The 20,187-nt window shown below is 56.2% G+C and overlaps 1 protein-coding gene across 1 annotated transcript; it reads right to left on the bottom strand.

The window, feature by feature from the left end:
- Positions 1-1,233: 1,233 nt before the first annotated feature.
- RAC2 (Rac family small GTPase 2) lies at positions 1,234-17,844 on the bottom strand. Its single transcript, XM_061206334.1, has 7 exons — positions 17,707-17,844; positions 15,560-15,631; positions 8,662-8,779; positions 7,885-7,947; positions 7,390-7,549; positions 3,976-4,108; positions 1,234-3,366 (listed from the first exon to the last, which is right to left on the bottom strand). The coding sequence occupies exons 1-6, from the start codon at positions 17,739-17,741 to the stop codon at positions 3,978-3,980; spliced, it is 579 nt and encodes a 192-aa protein (XP_061062317.1). The 5' UTR covers positions 17,742-17,844; the 3' UTR covers positions 1,234-3,366; positions 3,976-3,977.
- Between the last annotated feature and the right edge of the window lie 2,343 nt (positions 17,845-20,187).

Below are 20,187 nucleotides of genomic sequence, written 5' to 3'. Positions count from 1 at the left end.
GTGGGCCAGATGAGGGGTGGGTTTAACAGATATTGGGAAGCTGAATTTTCCAGGCTTGGTGTCCAGTGAATGCTGGGGGGACAGAATGGGAGAAGCCAGCGGGACTCCCAGGCCTCTGCTTTGGAAGAAGACACAAGGAGAAGCCAGGCTCCAAGACAGAGAGTCCCAAATGAAGTAGGCTTATCTGGCAGGTGCTTTCCTTGCCCACCAGATGATGATTTTATTGCAAGAGGCCAAATATAATGCACCCAAGCCCTGATACCCAGCCTGGGCCTGGCACCAGGTGGGTCCATGGAAGTGGCTGCTGTCAAATGAGTGAGCATCACCATGTTGTCAGCTCCTGCCCACAACTAACAGTTCTTCCTGTTTCAAAACTCCTCACCGACTTCCCTCGAGGTTTCTCTTTCCTATCTGAAGGGGTTCTGGTCCTCAGCCAATTTGCAAAGCAGAAACGAGTGACTCACCCCATACCCAGTGAGTTCTGGACACAATGATACAGCAGAAGGAGCACAGAGCTGGGAGTCCTAAGACCTCAGTTACAAATGCTGTCAACTAACAGTAACAGAAGGCCTAACAGTGACATAAACAAATAAGTGATTTCATTTTTGCTCTGTTCCCTTAACGAGGCAGCCACTGGCATTTGTTCAGCTGCTGACCAAAGTTGTGAAGAATCCAGGCTCTTTTTATCTTTCTGCTACTCCATTCTTCGTATGTTAGGTTGTATTTTCATGTTTGTGGCTTCAGGTTCATAAGATGGCTGCTGCAGCTCCAGACATCTCATCAGTATTCATCAGGGAAGGGGCCAGGGCAATGGTCAGTGTCGGCTGGGTCCCTTATTTTTTTATGGAAGAAAACAGAAACTTTCACAGAAGCTACCTTTCCAGCTGACTTTCACTTATGTCTTGTTGGCCAGAACTGTGCGAACTTGGAACTCCAGCTGCAAAGCAGGCTGGGAACAAGTATTTTTGTCTGGGGCTAATTACACTGCTGCTTTGCACAAAACTAGAATCCTGTTAGCAAAGAGGATGGAAGTAGTGGTATCAGGTGGAAAAGTACAGTGTCTGCCTTAGTGAATTGAGCTCTAACTCCTGTGCCTCTGTTTCCTTCTTTGCAAAACAGAGCTGTTAGTACTACATTGGAAGGCTGCTAGGAGAATTAAATGAGATCATATGTGCTGGGTGAAACCACACAATGGTGAGAGAATTTATTTCCTGACTTTATTATTGGTATAAAACAAGGACTGTATCCACTGGGGTAGGCTCAGGGGAAGAGGCACATGGCAGAGGAGGTGTAAGCGCAGGACGAGCGAGGGAGGTGGGGTGCAGTCAGTCCTTGGGGCCACGAGGATGGTCCTGAAGTTTATCTCGAGGCCCCGGAAGAGCAGGAAACAGAAAGAGGCTCTCCTCAACTCTGGCCCACTGGAAGGGGCTTCTCAGGACTTTTAAACATTGGATTAAAACATGAGTTCTGACCGATACACGTCTGTGTTTGTGTCGTGTGTTGGGGGGTGGGGCAGGGGTGTTAATGGTTTTTTGGTTTGTTTCAGAGAAGTAACTTTAAAAGCATAACGACCTTGTCTGAGCTGAAATTAAGAAAGGCCATGGGATTTCCCCCCTGCACCCCTTCCCTTTCAAGAGGGTTGGGCTCTCAGGAGGCCAGTGAGCTGAGATCTTGCATCAGAACTTCAGGACTTAACGAGGGGCAGTGGAAGTGGCCGGGGGCCTGGAAGAGCAGAAAATGAAACCCAAATCATTTCACTGGCTGGGAATTGGGGGAACTTCTGTGTTGTCAGGGACGGGATCTTATATCTCTTTTTTTTAATCCTTTATTTTAGCTTCTCTAGAGTGTCAGCCCCTGAGGGCAAGAACTTGGGTGTACCGCTGGACCACAGAACAATGCCTGGCACAGAGTAGGTGTTCAGTGAATTTGTGTTGAATGGATGGATGACATTTAGATAGAGAAGCACAGTCGTCTGGAGGATTGGGAAGTCTGGCATTCGTGAATTAGCAAACACTGAGGTGGGACTGGCTCCATGCCTGTACCGTGACACTTTAGGGATGAGCTTCGTAAATCCTTACAGCAGCCCCATCTCTCTTTTAAAGAAACTTGCCTGTGTTTTGTGCCTGCTGGGACCGGCATTGCTTCCTTACACTGTTGGGACACTTTCCTGGGACCTCCAATAGTGGAGACTAGGGGTTTCTGGCTGCTCAACACCCATATTCCCAAATTCTGGCAAAGCTCTCAGTCTCCCTTTGAGAACCAACCCCTCCCTCCACTCTAGTGGGTATGGTTTTGAAAGGGCTGCCTCCGCTCCATGCTCTAGTGTGGCATGTAGTCCAGGCTTGACCAATCAGAACACAGCATTCTCCTGACAAATGTGATTGGTTGAAAAGACCTGAACTGGTCCAATCAAAGTAAACCTTAATTAGAACTTTGCCTGGGGCAGACACTTGCTCTTTTTTGCTGAACTTGAAACTGGAAGGATGAAGCCCTTGAGAGTCACCTGCCTAAGAATGAACCAGACATCAGAAGGTACAGGAAAGTGAGCTCTGATGACATCATTTGAGTCTCCTTGATCAAGCTGCACCTGAAGTCATGATATTTCCAAACTTGAATCAGTAAATTTATTTTCTGCTTAAGCAGGTTGAATTGGGTTTCTATTTGAAATGACAGAAATCCTGACTGGCAGGGTCTGAAAGTTTTAAGACTGTCACAGGTAAATGTAGCTCAGGATCCTGTGAGTGGAGCAGAAAGACTTGAGAGGTGGCAGGAGTCAGCAGGACCCAGCCTTTTGATTGGCTGGGCAGGTGCCCACAGAGATTTAGAAAATCTGAATGTTTTATGTTGTCCCCAAAAGGAGGACTAAGACCAAAAGAACAAACTTCTCAGACACTTAATTTAGCTCAGTAGGAGAACTCTCAGACAAGCAAGACCATCAATACTGGAGTAGACTGCCTCATGGGAGAGTGAGAGACCCATCCCTGAAGGTATATAAGTGGTGGCCGGCAACCATTTGGCCCGAAGTTTCCAGAGGGGATGCAGGTTTTGGGAGGGAGGAGTAAACAGGTAGATGATGCCATGTGTGGTATCTGACCACAGCAACACAGGGGTGGCTTATCGGTCCTGGGGCTCCCCTCTGGCCCCTGGGAAGGCAGGAGCATGAGGGGATGGGGACGCAGCACCTACAAATTCACACTCTTCCCCAGGGGGGACTCCAGCACAGAGAAGATGATGAACCAAGCTCTGCAGCCATCTTGCTAAGAAACGCCACAGGAAAGGGACAGCATGGCCAGCGGGGGTGCCATGGGGCTTTGGGTGGGGGCCCTGGAGGGTCAGAACCATCTGGCTGGGAGGGCTGGGTGTGTCCTGGAAGGAAGACAGACAGTGGGTGAGAATTTGGGGCCAAGCAGAATCCACAGCCCACTCCCGGCTCTCCTGGCTCACGGCTCATTCCAGCTCCCAGCTTTTGCTCAAGGTTGGCCAAGTCCTCTCCGTCCTTCTTGTCCCACCCATCCTGGAAGCCTTGTGGGTGCCTCCAACCCCTACCCATCCCTTCTCTGCCCCAGTAGCCTCGTAACTCAGTCTGCCCTACCTCCACCCCTATATGTGGGTGTCAGGTCTCCCCGGCTCAACTGGCCTCTTCCAAGGGGTAGGGGCTGAGGTATCTTTCTGCCGTGATCCTCCCCGCCCTGCTGCAGGGACGGCAGAGGGGGAGCTCAGTGACACCACGCCTTGCCTCAGGTTACCTGGCATTTTCTGACACTCTGAATCTTCCTTCTGGGAATTGGGCTCACAGAGCAGGACCGGCTCAGGCAAATGGGCAACCTGAAGCCCCTTTGATGGTCCCTCTTCTGTCCCAGCCTAAATGCCACTCCCGATGAAACCTAGGGCCACCGAACAGTGGCTGGACGCCTCCCTCCCAGCCAGAGCCTGCTGTGTGTGGGGGGGGAGAGGGGGGGGAGGGAGGCCTCTTACCCCTAGAGGATGCTGCAGGGCCGCTTCTGTGGCCGCGTGGGCTGGGGGCACAGGACAGCCCGGATCGCCTCGTCAAAGACGGTTTTCAGGCCTCTCTGGGTGAGGGCCGAGCACTCCAGGTATTTCACTGAGTCTGGGTTAGGGCAGCAAGAGGGTAGAGGCCTAGGTCAGGGCTGGGCAAAACCCCCTCCCACGCCATACAACTGCACCGGCCGTGGTGGCCACCTGCGCTGTGTCACTCAGAGCAGGGTATTTACCCCTCTGTGCCTCAGTCTCCTCATGTCGGAAAGGGAGAGTTTTATTCAGAGGGAGAGGTTAAGACACCCCACGAGAGCAGGTCTGTGTCTTTCTTGGACACAAAAGTCCTTAATTTGAGGAAGGATACCTTCCTGGTAAGAAAGGGACTCAAGCTACGGTGACCAAATTTCTCGGCGCCTCACTTTCTTCTAGATAATTGCCACATGCCTGCCTCCATCTTCCCCCAGGAGGCCTGAGGAACCCGTGGCCCGCTCACTAGGACCTTCCAAATGTCATCTAACCAGTCCTTCGCATCTCCCCACTTTACAGATGAGAAAACTGAGGCTCAGAAAAGTCACTTATCCAAAGTCACACATTAGACATTTCCCCTCCCCCAGGGGCAGCTGGGGGCCCTCAGCAAGAGGAATGGGAACTGGGGAGCACCCATTCCCCCATGAGGGGACCAGCCTTCTCCCACGTGACCACTCAGGGCTGGAGCACGGGGCACAGACAGTGAGGAAGGCAGGCTGAGCCCCACTCCCAGGGGCAGTGTTCTGTGACCTTCTGGAAGGAACCTGTGCAAGTTCCTGTGTCCATTACAACCCAAGCAGTCTCCCTGAAGTGAGCAACTGAAAAACCCCCTCTGCGAGAGGCCTGGGGGCCGATTTCAGGAAACAGAAGGAGAGGGGCAGGAAGGGGGAACTTTGCTCTTCTGTGGGGGGAAGGAAGCAGACCAACACTGATCAGCACCTGCTCCCTGCCAGGCACTGAGCTGGGCGCTTCCGACAACCCTGTGAAGAAATTCTGTGATTCCCCGCTTCCCAGGTGAGGAATCAGGCCCAGAGAGGGGATGCCCCGGGGCCAGAGACACACAGCTGGGAGAGGGGAGCCAGGATCTCAGGAGGGGCAGCCCAGGGACGAGGGAAAGAAAGTGTGGGGCAAGGACAAGGAAACCAAGGCTCAGAGAGGATGTCACTTGTCCTGAGTCACACGCTGGATGTCTCCCTTGCACGGGGGAGCATTGTCCCACCAGGGAGCACAGGCAGTGGTCCCAGGGCTCGGCTGGCAGGTACGGAGCACCCCTAGTTGGGTCTGGGAGTCTCGTCACCATAACCCTCTGTGCCCTTCTAGAAGGGTGTCACTGGGCATTTGGCCACTGTCTCCCTGCAAGGGACCGTAGCCAGTGTCCACTTCTTTCTTCCAGACCCTCCAGCTGCGTCCTCCCTGGTACCTGCCACCCTCCTGCTTCCTGGATCAGTAGTGTCTAGAGAAAGGGTCCTGACTGGGGGCCTGGCCACTCCAGGACTTCAGCCTGTCCCCCGTCTCTGCGCCCCAGTCTCCCACCTGTGGGGGCAGCAGACCACCCTGATCATGACTGAGGGAGCCATGCAGCCCGGATTCGAGTTTTGGCTCTGGCACATCCCGGCTGGGTGGCCTTGAGCCAGTGACTTCTCCCTGAGCCTCAGTTTCCTCCTCTGTAAAGTGGGGTGATGAGAGTCCCTCCTTCATAGTTGCTATGACGATGAAGCAGGAGAATGCACAGGCCCAGCACCCAGGAAGCGCTCAATCCTGTGATTAGCATCTGGGATCAGAGCTGCCCCACAACTTGTCACCCTGGACTGGTGGACAGAGGCAGCTGCTGTCCTCATTAGCCTGCAGGTCCCCCAGCTCTCCCCCTTGGCCTGGGCTGGTCCGAGGCAAGTTCAAAGTCATTAGTCACTGCCCCTGGCCACCCCCAGCTGGTATTGGCTCCAAGACAGATTGGCTAGAGGCCAAGGCAGGAACCCCAAGTCATCTCCTCATGAAGGAGAAAGGAACTTTAGGGAGTGTGTAGGCTGGCTAGTACGGATGGGGAAACTGAGGTCCAGAGAGGGGGAGCCACTGGCCCAAGGTCACACAGACAGTCAGTGCCAGGACCAGAATCCAGGCTTCCAGGCCCCATCTTATCCCAAAGCTTGTGCTTTAAGAAGGACGGGGTCGGACACAGGCTGGAGAGTCACTGTCTTGGGTGGAAGGAGTCCGGGGGGACAGGCTGTTCAGAAAGAAGAGAAGGCAGGGGTGCAATCCCCAATATTTGTGACGAAAGACCAGAGGGCCTGAGAACCAGAGCCCCTAGGATGGGGCATAGGACCCAGGGTTTAAGTGGCAGCGGGGGCCCCTGGGAAAGACGGCCATGTCACTGGACTAGTCACATGAAGCAGGGGGTGACGGCTGTGGTTTCTCTTCCTGTGAAGAGATGTGAGTCCCCAGGGCCCTCCCAGTTCCGGCGGAAGGAAGAGTGGTAGGGCTGAGGGAGGGATGGGTTGCAGCAGGCCCCACCAATTCAGGGGCCAAACCCTGGGTCTGCAGGACCCTGTGGTGACGCAGAGCACCCTGGGCAGCTGGGTCACTGCTCATAGTGGCCAAACCCCACTGGTGGTCCCAGGCTCTTGGGCAAGTACCCTGTCCCCAGGCAGGTCAGGGCCTGACAAAGGACAGCAGACCTGGATGCCACGGAAGAGGCCAGACCCATCGGTCATCACCTCCCTGGTGCAGGCAGCCCTGAGCCACCACGAGGAGGCCCCCAAGCCAGCGGTTTGTGGTCCGGTGTTCAAATCCTGCTTCTGCCACCTACCAGCTGCGTGACCCTGAGCAGTCACTTCTCTGGCCCAGTGGCCGGGAGGCAAAGAGGAGTTGGGCTGAGAAGCCAGGAGGGTGAGGAATGGGGGGTGAGAAGGATGCAGAGGGAAAGCCGTCACCCTTCAAACCCAAGCAGAAGCACCGCCTCCAGGAAGCCTTCCCGGAAAACCCAAGCTTGACTTGGCTCCTCGTCCTCTGAGAAACCACAGTACACCCCACTCCATCCCTGCTTCTCTCTGTCCAAGTGCACTTATTTCAATATCTGTTTATGGATTACACTAATACTATAATAATAATTAACAGAGTGCTTCCCATGTGCAGTGTTGCTTTAGGAGCTCATGGGTGTGAATTCATTTAATTCTCCCAATCACCCAGAGCTACTGCTGTTGCCATGGTTCACTGATGAGGAAACATAGGCCCAGAGAGGCTAAGTGACTCGTCCAGGGTCACACAGCTAGTACACGGCACACCCAGGGTGGAATCGCACAGCCTGGCCCTGGAAGCTATGTTTGCAATCACCCTGCACCCAGCTCCCCTGTCTGAGCCCGAGCCCTGTACCGATCTCCTTGGCCAGCGCCAGGCCCTGCGGGTAAGTAATAGGCGCCAGCTTCTTCTCCTTCAGCTTCTCGATGGTGTCCTTGTCGTCCCGCAAGTCCAGCTTGGTGCCCACCAGGATGATGGGCGTGCTGGGGCAGTGATGCCGCACCTCCGGGAACCACTGGGCCGGTGGGTGGGGGCAGGAGGTTGTGCAGGGGGTAGGGGGAGAAGAGGGGCACCAAGTTGGGAGGAGATAATAGGGGGGCATGAGGGTGTGTGGGGAGGACAGAGGACAGGTTAGAGAGTAAAGCTAACTATCACAGCCCCCTCTGAGACCCCCTCTGAGTCTCACCCCCAGTCCCCCCCGCCAGCCCTGGGTGGCACTAGGGACCCTCTCTGCCCACATCCTCTGCTGCCCCAGAGGCAGGCCAAAGTCAGCGGTCCCACCCTCCCGTGCTCCCCTCCCTCAGGGTCACCTGCCCCATCCCCCCAAGACCCCCGCTCCATCCTGCTCACCTTGGCCCGGACATTCTCATAGGAGGCTGGGCTGACAAGAGAGAAGCAGATGAGGAAGACATCCTGGGGGGTCAGACAAGGGTTACTCGTGAGGGGAGGCCTGGAGGCATCCCGCCTGGGCCCTCCCACACCTGGGCAGCCACTGAGGGCTGGAGCAGCCCAGGGGATGCTGGGCGCTTAGGATCTGGCAGAGTAGGGATTCCCTTCCCACCTCTACACCAGGCTGCTGCTTGTTTATCCAACACTTCCTAAAGGCCAGAGCCTGTTCTAAGTGGTTAATCTTCACACAACACTGTAGCGGTGCTGCTGCTACCCCATTCCACAGATGGGGAAAGTGAGGCTTACAAGGATTAAAGCATTTGCCATCTGGAACTCCAGAATCCACGCTCCTCACCAGGCACTCACTACCCACTCCCCACCCCCTGTCTGGTCACCAGCCCCAGCGCTTTCCTTGCCACCCGGGAGAGAGAGCCCAGCAGCCACAGGGCCACCTGCAGATGTGCCCCCATCACTCCTCCCCTCCCCTAGCACCCCCAGAGCTGGCCATCCTGAACTCCCATTGGTCCAGAGTCTGCCTGCCCCACCCACTGAGAACCAGGTGGTGCCAGAGCCCAAGAGGCAGAGGGGCTGGGAAGACAGAGGGCACAGTAATGACAGGGGACTGATGGAGGGCGGGGACTCCTTGAGCTGGGCCTTAAGGGGAGGGTCACGGTTCACCAGGCAGAGGCAACAGGGACGCAAAGCCCAGGACCACGAGGAGGGGGTGGGGCAGCATACCGTCTGCGGGTAGGAGAGCGGCCGGAGGCGGTCGTAGTCCTCCTGCCCTGCCGTGTCCCACAGCCCCAGGTTCACGGGCTTGCTGTCCACCATCACATTGGCTGAATAGTTGTCAAACCTGTGGGAACAGGTAAGATAGAAGGGTCAGTCTCCAGCCTCAGAGTCTGGGGACTTGCAGTCCATGGTTCCATGGCAGAGGCCAAGACCCAGACAGGGGCTACAACAGGACCAAAGTCACAAAGCACTATGCAGTTGGGTTTTATTTTTTATTTTTTTTAAATACTGATCTATGACATAAGAAATTTTAAACGCAGGTAAGCATAAAGAGGAAAACATTGTCTCTACTGGCATGATCAGGATAAACTTTACCCACCTCATAGGCTGGACGCTGCGGCTGGTCACCCAATATTTGTTGAATGAGTGTTCATTCCCATCTTAGGTTGGATCCCCCCAGAAGCAAACCCTGAGATGAGCGAGTGGCACCAGTGGTTTATTTGGGAAGTGACTCCAGGCAGCCGAGGGGAAGGGACAGCAGCTATTGAGCTGCTACTGCGCGGGAACTGGGGCTCCGTCTTGCTGGGGCCACTGAGCTCAGGGCATCCCCCAGAGGAGGCAGGGAGCTGGGGTATTTATCCACCTTCTCCATCTCCCATTGGCAGAGGGAAGTCCTTGAGTGTTAATTCCCTGGCCTTCCAGCCCACCCCTAGTGCACACCAAAAACTGTCAGTTACTGGAGATTTCAGGAAATGCCACTGGCACACACTGGAAAGGCACATGTTGAAGGAATAGGGTGGGGCAGAGGCTAAAATCTCCCTGCCAACACCAGAGAGGCCTCCAGGGCAATCACACAAGCTCCCACTGTGGGGAAACGTCCCAGACACCTCCCTCCCTGTCCCCGACCTGGAAAGAGCTTGTCGTCCCCTCTCTCAGGCAACTGCTTTGCCTTGACTATGAACTGGTTTTAGTGTGTCTCTGTCCCGCCATGGGCTGTGGGCCGCGTAAGGGTGGGGCCCATGTCAGTTTCATCTCTGAAGACTCAGGACTGGCACCTAGTGAGTGTAGGCGGAACAGAGTTAAACCAAACTGAACTGAAGCCCTTGGGGTGCCACCTCCTCCATGAAGCCCTCCCAGAACACTGCTCAGTGACAGGCTGCAGAAGCCGTAATGTTTCAGAGCAACTCCAAAGATATCTGTCCTGTGACAGGCAACCCCCCCAAAAAAAGTGGGTAACCTGACATGTTTAACCCCCCATGCTTGTCCAGCCTTAAGTTCCGCAGATGGCCCTGCTCCCTCCTGCCTGGAAAGTTCCTGCAAACGCCCCTCCCCTGGCTCCCCACTCTTCTTCTTTCCTGGTGCTGGGCTGACTCTTACTCATCCTCCCTCCAGTCCCATTTCAAGGTCACCTCCAGGAAGCCTTTCCTGAGCCCCAGCCAGGTCGGGGCCCCCACCCCCTCCCAACTCAATAATCTGTGGTGAACTCAACACCCAAACAGCAGACATCAAGCCTGGCTTGTTCCTCACTGCACCAAGGCCAGCATCGCACTTGGCACGTAGTAGGTGCTCTGTGGACCTACTCTTGGTACCACCCATACCATAGTGGGATTTCAGGCGGAAGGCACTGTTCAGGGAGACATCGCTGGGCATGATGGGGAAAGAAGTGCCCATGCTTTCTTTGGCTTCTGCCAGAAACACTTCTTTGGGATGAGCTTAGGATGCAGGGACACTCTTTCCTTTAATGTCCAGTCTGAAATTCTGACACCAAAAAGCCCCCCAAGATTCCTTGAGCCAAAGGCATCTGTCTTCTCTGAACCAACTCCAGGGTCTCAGGGGCCGTGGCAATGGAGAAAGAGCTGGTTCCTGGGACTTGTAGCAGCACTAAGCACCTGCTCTGCGGCTGGTCAGAGGGCTAGGGACCTTCATACATTAGGTCTTGAAGTCCCAAGTGATCCAAGATAAAAGAAACTCAAGTTATTGCCATTAGACAGTTGAGGAAACCGAGGCCCCAAGAGGTCAAATAACTTTTCCAAGGCCAGCCAGCTCACAAGCATAGGAGCTAGGATTTGAACCTGGCTTCCTCTGTACACTCATTTGTGAGCGAGAGAGTGGACAAATGCACTGCTGGAGGGTTGATTCGCCTGGGGATAGCCACCCAGAGGTGGGAGAGAACAGTAAGTTCCTTGTGAAGCCTTGTCCTGGTTGTGTGACCCTGGGTGAGTAACCCAGCTTCTCTGAGCCTCACTTTCTTCATTGTGAAAAAAGCCCTATCTCTTGGGGCCATTAGGAGGATCCAGGGACAGAGGACTTTCAAGCCACCTCATGGGGAGATGCTGAGAAGCTGAACAATCTCATCCTTAAACATCACCAGCCCCCCACAGAGGACCAGCTGCCAGAGCCTGAGGGATTACTGCAGGGACAATGATCCACAACTCCCGGGGTCCCCTACTTCACAGATCCACAGGCAGCCAGGACCAGAGGAACCTTATACCACCACTGCAGCCAGCCTTCACTCCCATTTTCCAGATGAGGAAACTGAGGCTCACAGACAGGAAGGGACTTGCCCAAGATCTCACAGTCAGTTGGTGGCAGAGCCAGGACTAGATCCTGTTACCCAATTCAGAAAAGCTCATGGTGTAAGCATCACTGCGACTTCATGGCTGGAGACTCAGTGGAGTTTGAGCTGGGGTGTGGGGGCTGACCGGGAGCTGTGGAGAGGGCAGGGAGCTCACGCTGGCTGAGCACCCAGGGGTGCCAAGTGCTGTTCCAGGCCCTTCATACTTAGATCGTTTCAGTGAGCCCAGGAAGTGGCTTCTACTGTGGTGCCCATTTTACACACTAGGAAACTGAGAGTCAAAGCCCGAGAGTGACCTGCCCACGGTCACACGGCTGGAGTGCTTTCACCCAGAGTCTGTGTGGCTTCTTTCTGCACCCCCAGGGCTGCAGGCCCGGCCCTGACCCCAGCATGGAGTGGAGGAGGGGTATGGGGGGCAGGTGAAAGGGGGCTCAGTGCCGGGCATCACTTGACCACCACCCAAGCCTCCAGGGAAAAGAAGGTGGACTCACAGAACACAGAGACCACAGGGCATGCATGGCTGTGACTTGGGGACCAGGGAGGATTGATAGGTCAGGTGGGGCATGGACCACTGCTGGATTCGGGGCGTGGTCCTCCAGGCAATGGGGAGCCACCGAGGGGCTTCACCAGGCAGGGGTTACATGATCAGCTTTGCATTTGGAAAAGGCCCTCTTGGCCACTGGGTGGAAAAGTCTTGGAGAAGGGTCAGAGGGGAAGCTGGGAGACAGAGCCACCGGTGAGAGAGGCGGGTGGTTGGAGGAGATGGGGGAGCGGAGAGGTGTCCCAGGTGGGATGCAAGGGGACAGAGGGCGTGTATGAGCAGTGGGGAGGCTTGAGCCAGCAAGACACAGTGAGGGAATAACTCGCCTGGTGGCAGGAGTATGGGGTGAGGGGGAGGTGCAAGCCCAGGCAGGAAAGCTCAGCAGGGCCTCCGGTACGTCCACTAGGGAGGCTGCATATCATCCTGTCTATGAGAATCTGGGCTGGATTTGCCAGTTTACAAAGGAAGGTGAAAACCAAGTACTGGCCCATCGGACCTAAATTAACCACCTGTGTTCTTCCTTCCCAGAGACAAGCCCCCACAGAGCTGAGCCCCCTGCTGGTGGCTGAGTTCCAGCACCTTCTCAGGACAGGCTGGAGCATGCCCTCCCTGCCTGCCAGGCTGGCCCTGTCACTACAGAGCACCAGCGATGTGCTCATCTCTGTTCTAGAAGCTGGTCTAGTGCAGCGGTCCCCAACCTTTTTGGCACCATGTCTTCTTTCATGGAAGACAATGTTTCCACGGAATGCAGGGTGGGGGCGCTGGTCCAGGCGGTAATGCGAGCGATGGGGAGCGATGGGAGCCGCAGATGAAGCTTCGCTCACTCACCCGCTGCTCACCTCCTACTGTGCTGCCGGGTTCCTAACAGACCGTGGCCCGGGGGTTGGGGACCCCTGGTCTAGTGAACTAGACAGACCAGGGCCTTGTCTTCATGGAGTTTCCATCCCAGCAGGAGAAGTCAGATCGGGAAGGGCTACAAAGAATGTCAAGCAGGGTGGAGAGATGGAGGGGGCCTGGGCGGAGGGAGGGGCTGCTTTAGACAGTGGGTCAGGGAGGGGATACCTCAGCCGGGAACCGAGTGATGGAAGTGGCGAGTGCAGAAGCCTGGGGGAGGCTGGCGTGTCTGGTCCCCGAGGACCAGAATGGAGTAAGTAAGAGGTGGGTTTTAAGGGAGGAATTTAGGCCAAGGTGTGGCTCCACCTTATTTTCGCTTTTGAAAGCTCACCTGGGCTTCCGTTTGAGAATGGTCATAAGGAGAGGGGAAAGGGGAGAACCCCTAGGTCACAGGTACCTGAGAGCAGGGTCTTTCTGCCTTGCCTTTGTATCCCCAACACCCAACACAGGGCCATCCACAGAGCAGGCTTCGGTCTCCCCGTCTGTGAGACGGGGCTTTGACCCTGAGCTCTTATCCCCCAACCCGGAGGCAGCAAGCTCAGCTCAGCTCTCTCGCTTATCTGATCTGGTTCCACTGGCACATGCCTCCGGCCCCAGCAAACCCTACCACCCCCAGCCCCAGAGCTCTCTTGACCTTTATCTCTGTGCCAGAGATCTCAGGCTGCCTGTTCTCTCCAACTCCGCTCTCCCCGGCTGTCCCCATCCTCCACTGTCAAGGGCTCAGGATGGCTTATTTTCCCCTCCCTGTCACAGGGGTGCAAGCACTGTAGCAGGAGCCCCTCTGGGGGCTTGTCCAGAGCCGAGTAACTCTGTATGGAAGACAAAGAGGGTGGGATGCAGGCCTGGCTACATACCTGGCAGGGTCCAACACAAAATGAAAATGCAGGGACCCTTGTTCAAACATTAAGAATTTCAGGATGGGGGCATCCGAGCATTAAACCAAGCGCAGGACCCACCTGAGTGTGTGCCTGCCTAGATGGCTCACCCAGGAGCCGGCCCTGCTCTCTGACCCAACCCCTCAGAGTCCTGGGAAGGTAAACCTTGTCTGGTCCATTCTGTCTGTGCTTCCACAAGGTTGTCCAGGACAACCGAATCCACTCGGGGCCACCAGGGGCCAGTCTCTCCGGGCTGCTGAGCGCAACTGGCCCTACCTTGGCCTCTGCTGGTCCCGCCATCTTGCACCAGCGAACTCGCCTCCCATCTCCCTGTACGGGGAAGGCGCCCGGGCGATGAGCTTGGCATCTCCCAGCCCTGCCCCTCCTCTTAAAGAAAGGGAAACTGAGGCTCACAGAGGGGAAGCCATTGGTCTAATATCTTTGAGCAAGTGGGCCCTCCGGCCCAGCTGCAACAGGCAGAGACAGGACACAGGTAGCGCCAGCACAGTCCTGGTGATAGTGGCCTTCTGCAGGAGCTGCCTTCCCCGATTCTACACCTGCCTTCCCACTCAGGTCTAGAGCCAGCCCTCCCTCAGCACCAGGAGGCATTTGGTGATTGATGGTGAGCGTGCAGGTAAGGGCCGATGCGGAGAGGGGCACTGGCGCCATAGGGGGAGTTGGGAAATGAACCGGGGCAGAAATCAGTTTTCCAGGCTTCCTACCCAGGTTTCTCTGCCCTCTCCTGGCTGCCGTCCTCCTGCCCGGGCTGGGGTCCCTGAGGCAACTGGAGCCTGGGCCAGTGTCCCAGGGAGAAGTGTCAGTAGAGGGAGCCCAGCCCACCTGGTGACCCTGGGGGACAGGCCCTTAGCTGCCGTGAGCCTCAGCTTCCCCCGCGGGCACCCTGGGGCTAGAATAATAGCCACCTCCTCCCGTGAGCATCAAATGAGGTCACACATGTGTGACATTTCGTCCAGGGACCAGCACACGGTAGGCCCTTGATAGATGGTAGCGGTGATCCATCCTCCTAGGGCCTCTCCATGAAGTTCAATTCAGGTCGACTCAAAACAGATATATCGTGTCTAAGGCAATGTGTAGACTGCACTGTGCATAAGACACTCTCCTAAGACAACGGGGAGACCCGATAAGAACTGGACGTGGCCCGCTGCCCTCCGTAGGCTCATGATCATGGGAAAGGTCAGATAAAGTCTCTCTGGGGAGTGAAAGACACTTTCAGGCTAGATCAGAAAGGCTTCCTGGGGGAGCAGGCACTGGAGCCGGCCTGGAGGTCTTAGACATGTGGACATGGGAAGGAAAAGCAGTCCAGGCAGAGGGAAGAGCTGGAGCAAAGGCCCTGAGGTGGAAATGCCCAGGGAGTGTTTGGTGACCAGGGGCGGGAAGCAGACGGGACAAGAAGCAAAGTACAGGGCTATGAAGCCAGAAAGGAAGGTGGGAGAAGGCCACACAGAGCCCTAGATGCTGTGCTATGGAGTTGGGGGGCTGTCCTGAGAGGCATGGGGCCACCGAGCATCGGTGAGAGGGGACTGGTGCTTCCCATTCACCCCACATACTCCTACATACCCGTGTGTCAGGTGACAGCCCTGCCACCACATCCAACATGAGGGCAGGCCTCCAGGTGGCACTGCCCTCTCCCCCGACACACACGTGGGCCCTGATGTCTCTGATCTCCCGGTGTCAAGGCCCTCCACTACTCACCCCAGCCCCTCTTCCACCCTGCTTTTGCTCACGCCAGCCCTTCGCATCTCCCTGCTTGAAGGCCACCTGCTCCCTGGCACGCCTTCTGCGCCTCCCCACCCCGCGGCAGCCTCTCTCCCCTCTGGGAGCCCTCGGCACTCATCCCGGCGCTGGTTGCTGCCTCCCCGGCTGAATCAGTGGGCAGCTCTGCCAGGCAGAGACCGGCTAGAGCATGGCCTGGCTCACAGGATGTGCCTGAAAAGGGGGTGGGCTTGGTGATGCGTGTCTCCCCAGCCTCCGAGCGCCCCGCCCACACACAGAACTCACACGGTGGGGATGTACTCTCCCGGGAAGGCGTTGGTGGTGTAGCTGATGAGCAGGCAGGTCTTGCCCACGGCTCTGAAAGACAGGAAGTTCGAGAGGACAGTGGTCATGGGCCCTGCCCGAGACTCAGGGAGGTTTCTCAGCACCTGCCCAGTCCCCTAGCCCAGCCCTCAGAGAAGACCCAGGCCCACCCCTCTGGGCCTCAGTGTCCCCGTCTGAGAATCCCTGTATCAGCGTTCTCACACCTGAGAGTCCTAAGAGTCATCTGGGGTGTTTGTTAAAGGACAGACTTCAGGGTCCTACCCCAGAGATTCTGAGGTGTGGGGTGGATCTGGGAATTTGTATTGTAACAGGCTTCCCCAGGTGACAATGATGTGAGACAGAGGGTTAAGAGCAGGGGGTCCCCAGGAGGCCCCTGGTACCTGTCCAGGGCTCTGTCATCACTCCCCTGGGATCCAGATCCCAGCTTCATCACCTACCCAGTGGTAGCACGATCTTAGGCAAGTCACCTAACCTCCCTATGCCTCAGTTTCCCCATCCAGAAAATAGGGATAAGGTGAGTTCATCTCATAGGATGGACCGAGAGGTAAATTAGACGAAGCCGGTAAAAGAACTGAGCACTGTCCTGGCATAGTGTAGCAGCCAGCAAATGCTGGGGAAAGCCTAACCCTCCTCTTTCCCTCCCACCTCACCATGGCAGTTAAGAGCGTGGAGTTTAGGAATCAGAGAGACCAGGATTCAAATCCCATGAGGTCTTGGGCAAATGACAACTTCTTTGAGCTTCAGTTTTCCCACCTGTAAAATGGGCCTAATATTAGGGTTGGTGGGAGGATAAAATAGAGGAGTGTGACTAAGCCCAGGGCCTGCACATAGTAAGTACTAAGTTAGTAGTGATCGCCATTACTCGCGCAGTCTTCGCCCTCAGTCTGCTGGGCTGGGAGGGGGCAGGGGGCACAGGTAGCCCTGGGCCTTCCCCTGCCCCACTTGGTTTCATCACTTCCTGCTCCGAGGGGACCGGCTGCCCTCTTCTCCCCACCCACTCCCCCGGGCCTGCCAACAAGGTAACTCTAAGTGACTGGAACATTGCCCTTGGCTTCCGCCCTCTCCTCCTCAGATCAGATATAAAGCAGAAGTGAGCAGGGCTGGACAGGCGGGCAGATAACGTGCATCAGAATCAGCCCACCCCAGGCCAGGAAAATCAAGTCTCTTAAGGCCTCAGGCTGCCCCTCAGTAGGATGGGAGGGTTGGATAAGAGGCCCGCCCAGCCAGACCACGTGGGAATGTGTCGGGGTTGGACCTACAGAAAACCCCAGACGGTACCTGCGGGCTGGACCCTAAGACAGTGCTGCTGGCAGGCACGAGAGATGGGCGTATCAGAGCTGTCATTTTACAGATGAGGAAACTGAGGCCCGTAGGGGGACATGACAACCTAAGGTCGCTGAGATCTAACAGCTGAGAAGGCGCCTCGGCTCAGCCTGGCCCACACTGACCCCCCCAGTCACCCTCCCACCCCTTCCTCCTCCTTCCCCAGCTCTGTCTCTCACGCCCCTCCCCCTTCTGCTCCTCACCACAGCCTCCACACAACCTCCCCAGCCACGCAGACTGAGGCTCAGGAGGCCGGCTTCACTGAACACACTTACGTGCAGGACAACCAGTCAAAATATCTCAAGGGACCCCACATCAACCCTGAGGGCATGGGCCTCTTTCCAGATGGCCAAGCTGAGGTTCAGAGAGGCGCTGTGACTTGCCCAAGGCCACACAGCAGCGCAAGCCAGTGACTAGAGCCCAGGTCAGCCTGGGGACCCACCCCTGCCCCCAGTCGGCATCCACAGAATCGAAGCCTGAGGGCCCATGGGAGACCAGCCCCAGCTCTCAGGGTGCAGGCGAGGGGCCCCAGGCACCCCCAACCCTAGTCCTGTACTCTCCACCCAGGCAGCTTCCGGGGTGAGGTGGGCAGAGAGAGTGGAGCTGTCCTCAGCCCACCCCTGGGGTTCCCTCTGGGCCCTGGGAGAAAAAGGGAGCCGTTCCTCCGGCGGCCTCCCAGGGACCCCTCCATCGGCAGGGCAGGGGGCTTCCCCAGGGGCGCCAGGGCGGGAGGGTCCAGGGCTACCCCGGGACGGAGCTGTCAGCAAGTCCAGCCGGGTACCTACCCATCTCCCACCACCACACACTTTATGGCCTGCATCGTGTCCGAGGCCTGGGGGGCGGTGGTGCTGACAGCTCAGGGCCCGGAGCGCTTCTGCAGACACGGGGGTATGGAGAGCTGGAGAGGCACCCTGAGCAAGGAGCAGCCGCAGCGGGACAGGAGGCGGGAGGAAGCGGAAGGGGAACTTACCCAAGCGGCTGCCCCCACGGCCGTTTGCAGAAGGCGGAGCCTGCGGTCTGGCAGAACAGCTCAAGGGGGGGGTGGCCCTCAGGGGCTGGGCTGGTCCCTGGCCACTCCCGCGGGCATCCCTGCTCCGGGACACCAGCAGGAGACCTGGGGACCCTCTGGGCTGGAGACTCGCTTCCATGGGCAGGGCCAGAGCTGTTCTCCAAGAACCTGAGGCTCCTAAGAATGTAGTTCACCTCGGTTCTGGTCAATAAGCATTTAATGAGCACCTACTGAGTGCCAGGCACAGGATCGGGTACTGATGAGTCTAGGATGTGAGCGGGAAGATACGGCTTCATCACAGGTGTCCATAAAACAAGGCAGGAAGTGATGGGGCCACGGAAGATTGACAGGGAGGGGACCTCAGAGTTACACAGAGGGCGAGCTAGGGCCTTCGAGGTGGCCTTCAAGCTGGCACTTGAAAGCTAGTGTCAGAGATAGGGCTCTCCAGAGGGGAAGACATGGATGCTCCCCAAGCAGGGGCCAGTGTGGGACCCCCTGAGTGTGGAATGATGGGAGAGATATGGGGGGGGATATGATGGGGCAGGAAGGGAGGTGGGGATCAGCTGACAGAGAAGGGGAAACGTCAAGGGAAGTGATGGGCAGTGCCCCACGCCAGCCAGGCCCTGTGCTGGAGGCAGCCCTGGGGGACCGGGCACCCTGGCTCAGGAGCCGTGGCCCATTTGAACGATGCTGAAACAGAAGGTCTTAGAAGCCAGTTGATTCACTAGGATCACCCAGCCTGAGATCAAACCCAGGACCAGGTGACTCCAAACTCTTCTGTCACCCCGGCTGCTGTCTGGGGGACAAAGCCTGAGTTCTGCAGTGGGTGGGGAGGGCGAGTGCACCCCCTCAGCCTCGAGGGGCCTCGGGATCTGAGCAGCACTGGATCTCCACAGGGGGCTCCAAGTTCACTCTTCTTTGCCACCGCTCCCGATGCCCAGCACCCTTCCGGCTGGAGGGACAAGGGGCAGGAGGGGATGGGCAAAGCCACTCGTCACCCACCCCGGGTGGGTCACTCAGGTCAAACCAGGAAACCAGCCAGAGAATTTGGAGCGCCGGGTGCTGGGCAGCCAGCGCCACTCCCACTCTATCCCCCCCACCTCCACCCCACCCCACCCCCATCACTCCAGCACCTGGATCTGAACCTTCCTAGACCTTCCACACAAGCTACAGGGTTCCCAAAGACAGCTTCTGCCGAAAGGGAAATGCTACCTCCCCAAGGACCTGCTCCAAAAACTTGGCCAGCCAATGAGTAAAACCTGCCAACAAACTTTGACGTCTTCACTCTGTGCTTTACATGGGCTGAGCTGAGACAGTGGAAAGCACTTCACGGCGCCCAGCCGGGGTCAGGAAGGCCAAGCATCCCCCCATGACCCACCCTGGGCACCTCACAGGCCACCTAAGGACTTTGTTCTGTCTACTCTCCCCTAAATCCACATTCTTTTCCCAACGACTGCAATCCCGATCCCATAGGAAAACCTCTGTGTTAATCTAACAAAAACAGTGTACTAAATGCAATGTGGGATCATGGATTGGATCCTGGAACAAGAAAAAACAAATTAATGGAAAAAGTAATAAAATACAAGACAAATCTGAAATTAGATAACACTATTGTACCAAGGTTAATTTCTTAGTTTCGACAAATGCACTGTGGTTATGTAAATGCTGTGAACCTAAGGGGAAACTGGGTGAAGGATATGGTGAATTCTCTTACTGTCCTTGCAATTTTTCTGTAAATCTAAAATTATTCCAAAATAAAATGTTTATTTAAAAAAGAAGAAAAGAAAAGAAAAAAGAATAATGCACCTCTTTGGGAAGACACAGCCAATGAGTATGGTCACGTGACTTGGAAAGAGATATATGTACTGTGTTTTATCCCCCATTTGTCCCCTGGGGTGGAGCTTCCTTGTGCAGTAAACAACCTACTCAACCATACATGGCCATGACAGCACTAAAATTGCACCTGCCCTCCATCCTGAGAAAGCCGCTTCTCCAGGACAACCCAAGCAAAATTCTCCTGGAATTAGGTCCACTCGACTCCCTCCTTCATTCCACGTGCACCCATTATACACCACTTGAATACCTGGCTCTGGGCTTGGTACTGCTGTGGATACAAAACAAGGAAGACAAGAAATTGCCCCTGAAGAACTTGTGACCTGTAATGAGAGTGACTCAGGGACCTTGAGATGGACCCGATCTGCCGGTGGCTCTGGGGCTGTGAGGATAGGCCAGGGTTGGCAGGGAAACAAGATAGGGA

Source organism: Eubalaena glacialis, chromosome 11 (assembly GCF_028564815.1).
Source record: "Eubalaena glacialis isolate mEubGla1 chromosome 11, mEubGla1.1.hap2.+ XY, whole genome shotgun sequence".
NCBI lineage: Eukaryota > Metazoa > Chordata > Mammalia > Artiodactyla > Balaenidae > Eubalaena > Eubalaena glacialis.
The sequence above is the reverse complement of the archived record's forward strand: the minus strand, read 5'-3'. Positions and strand labels throughout refer to the sequence as shown.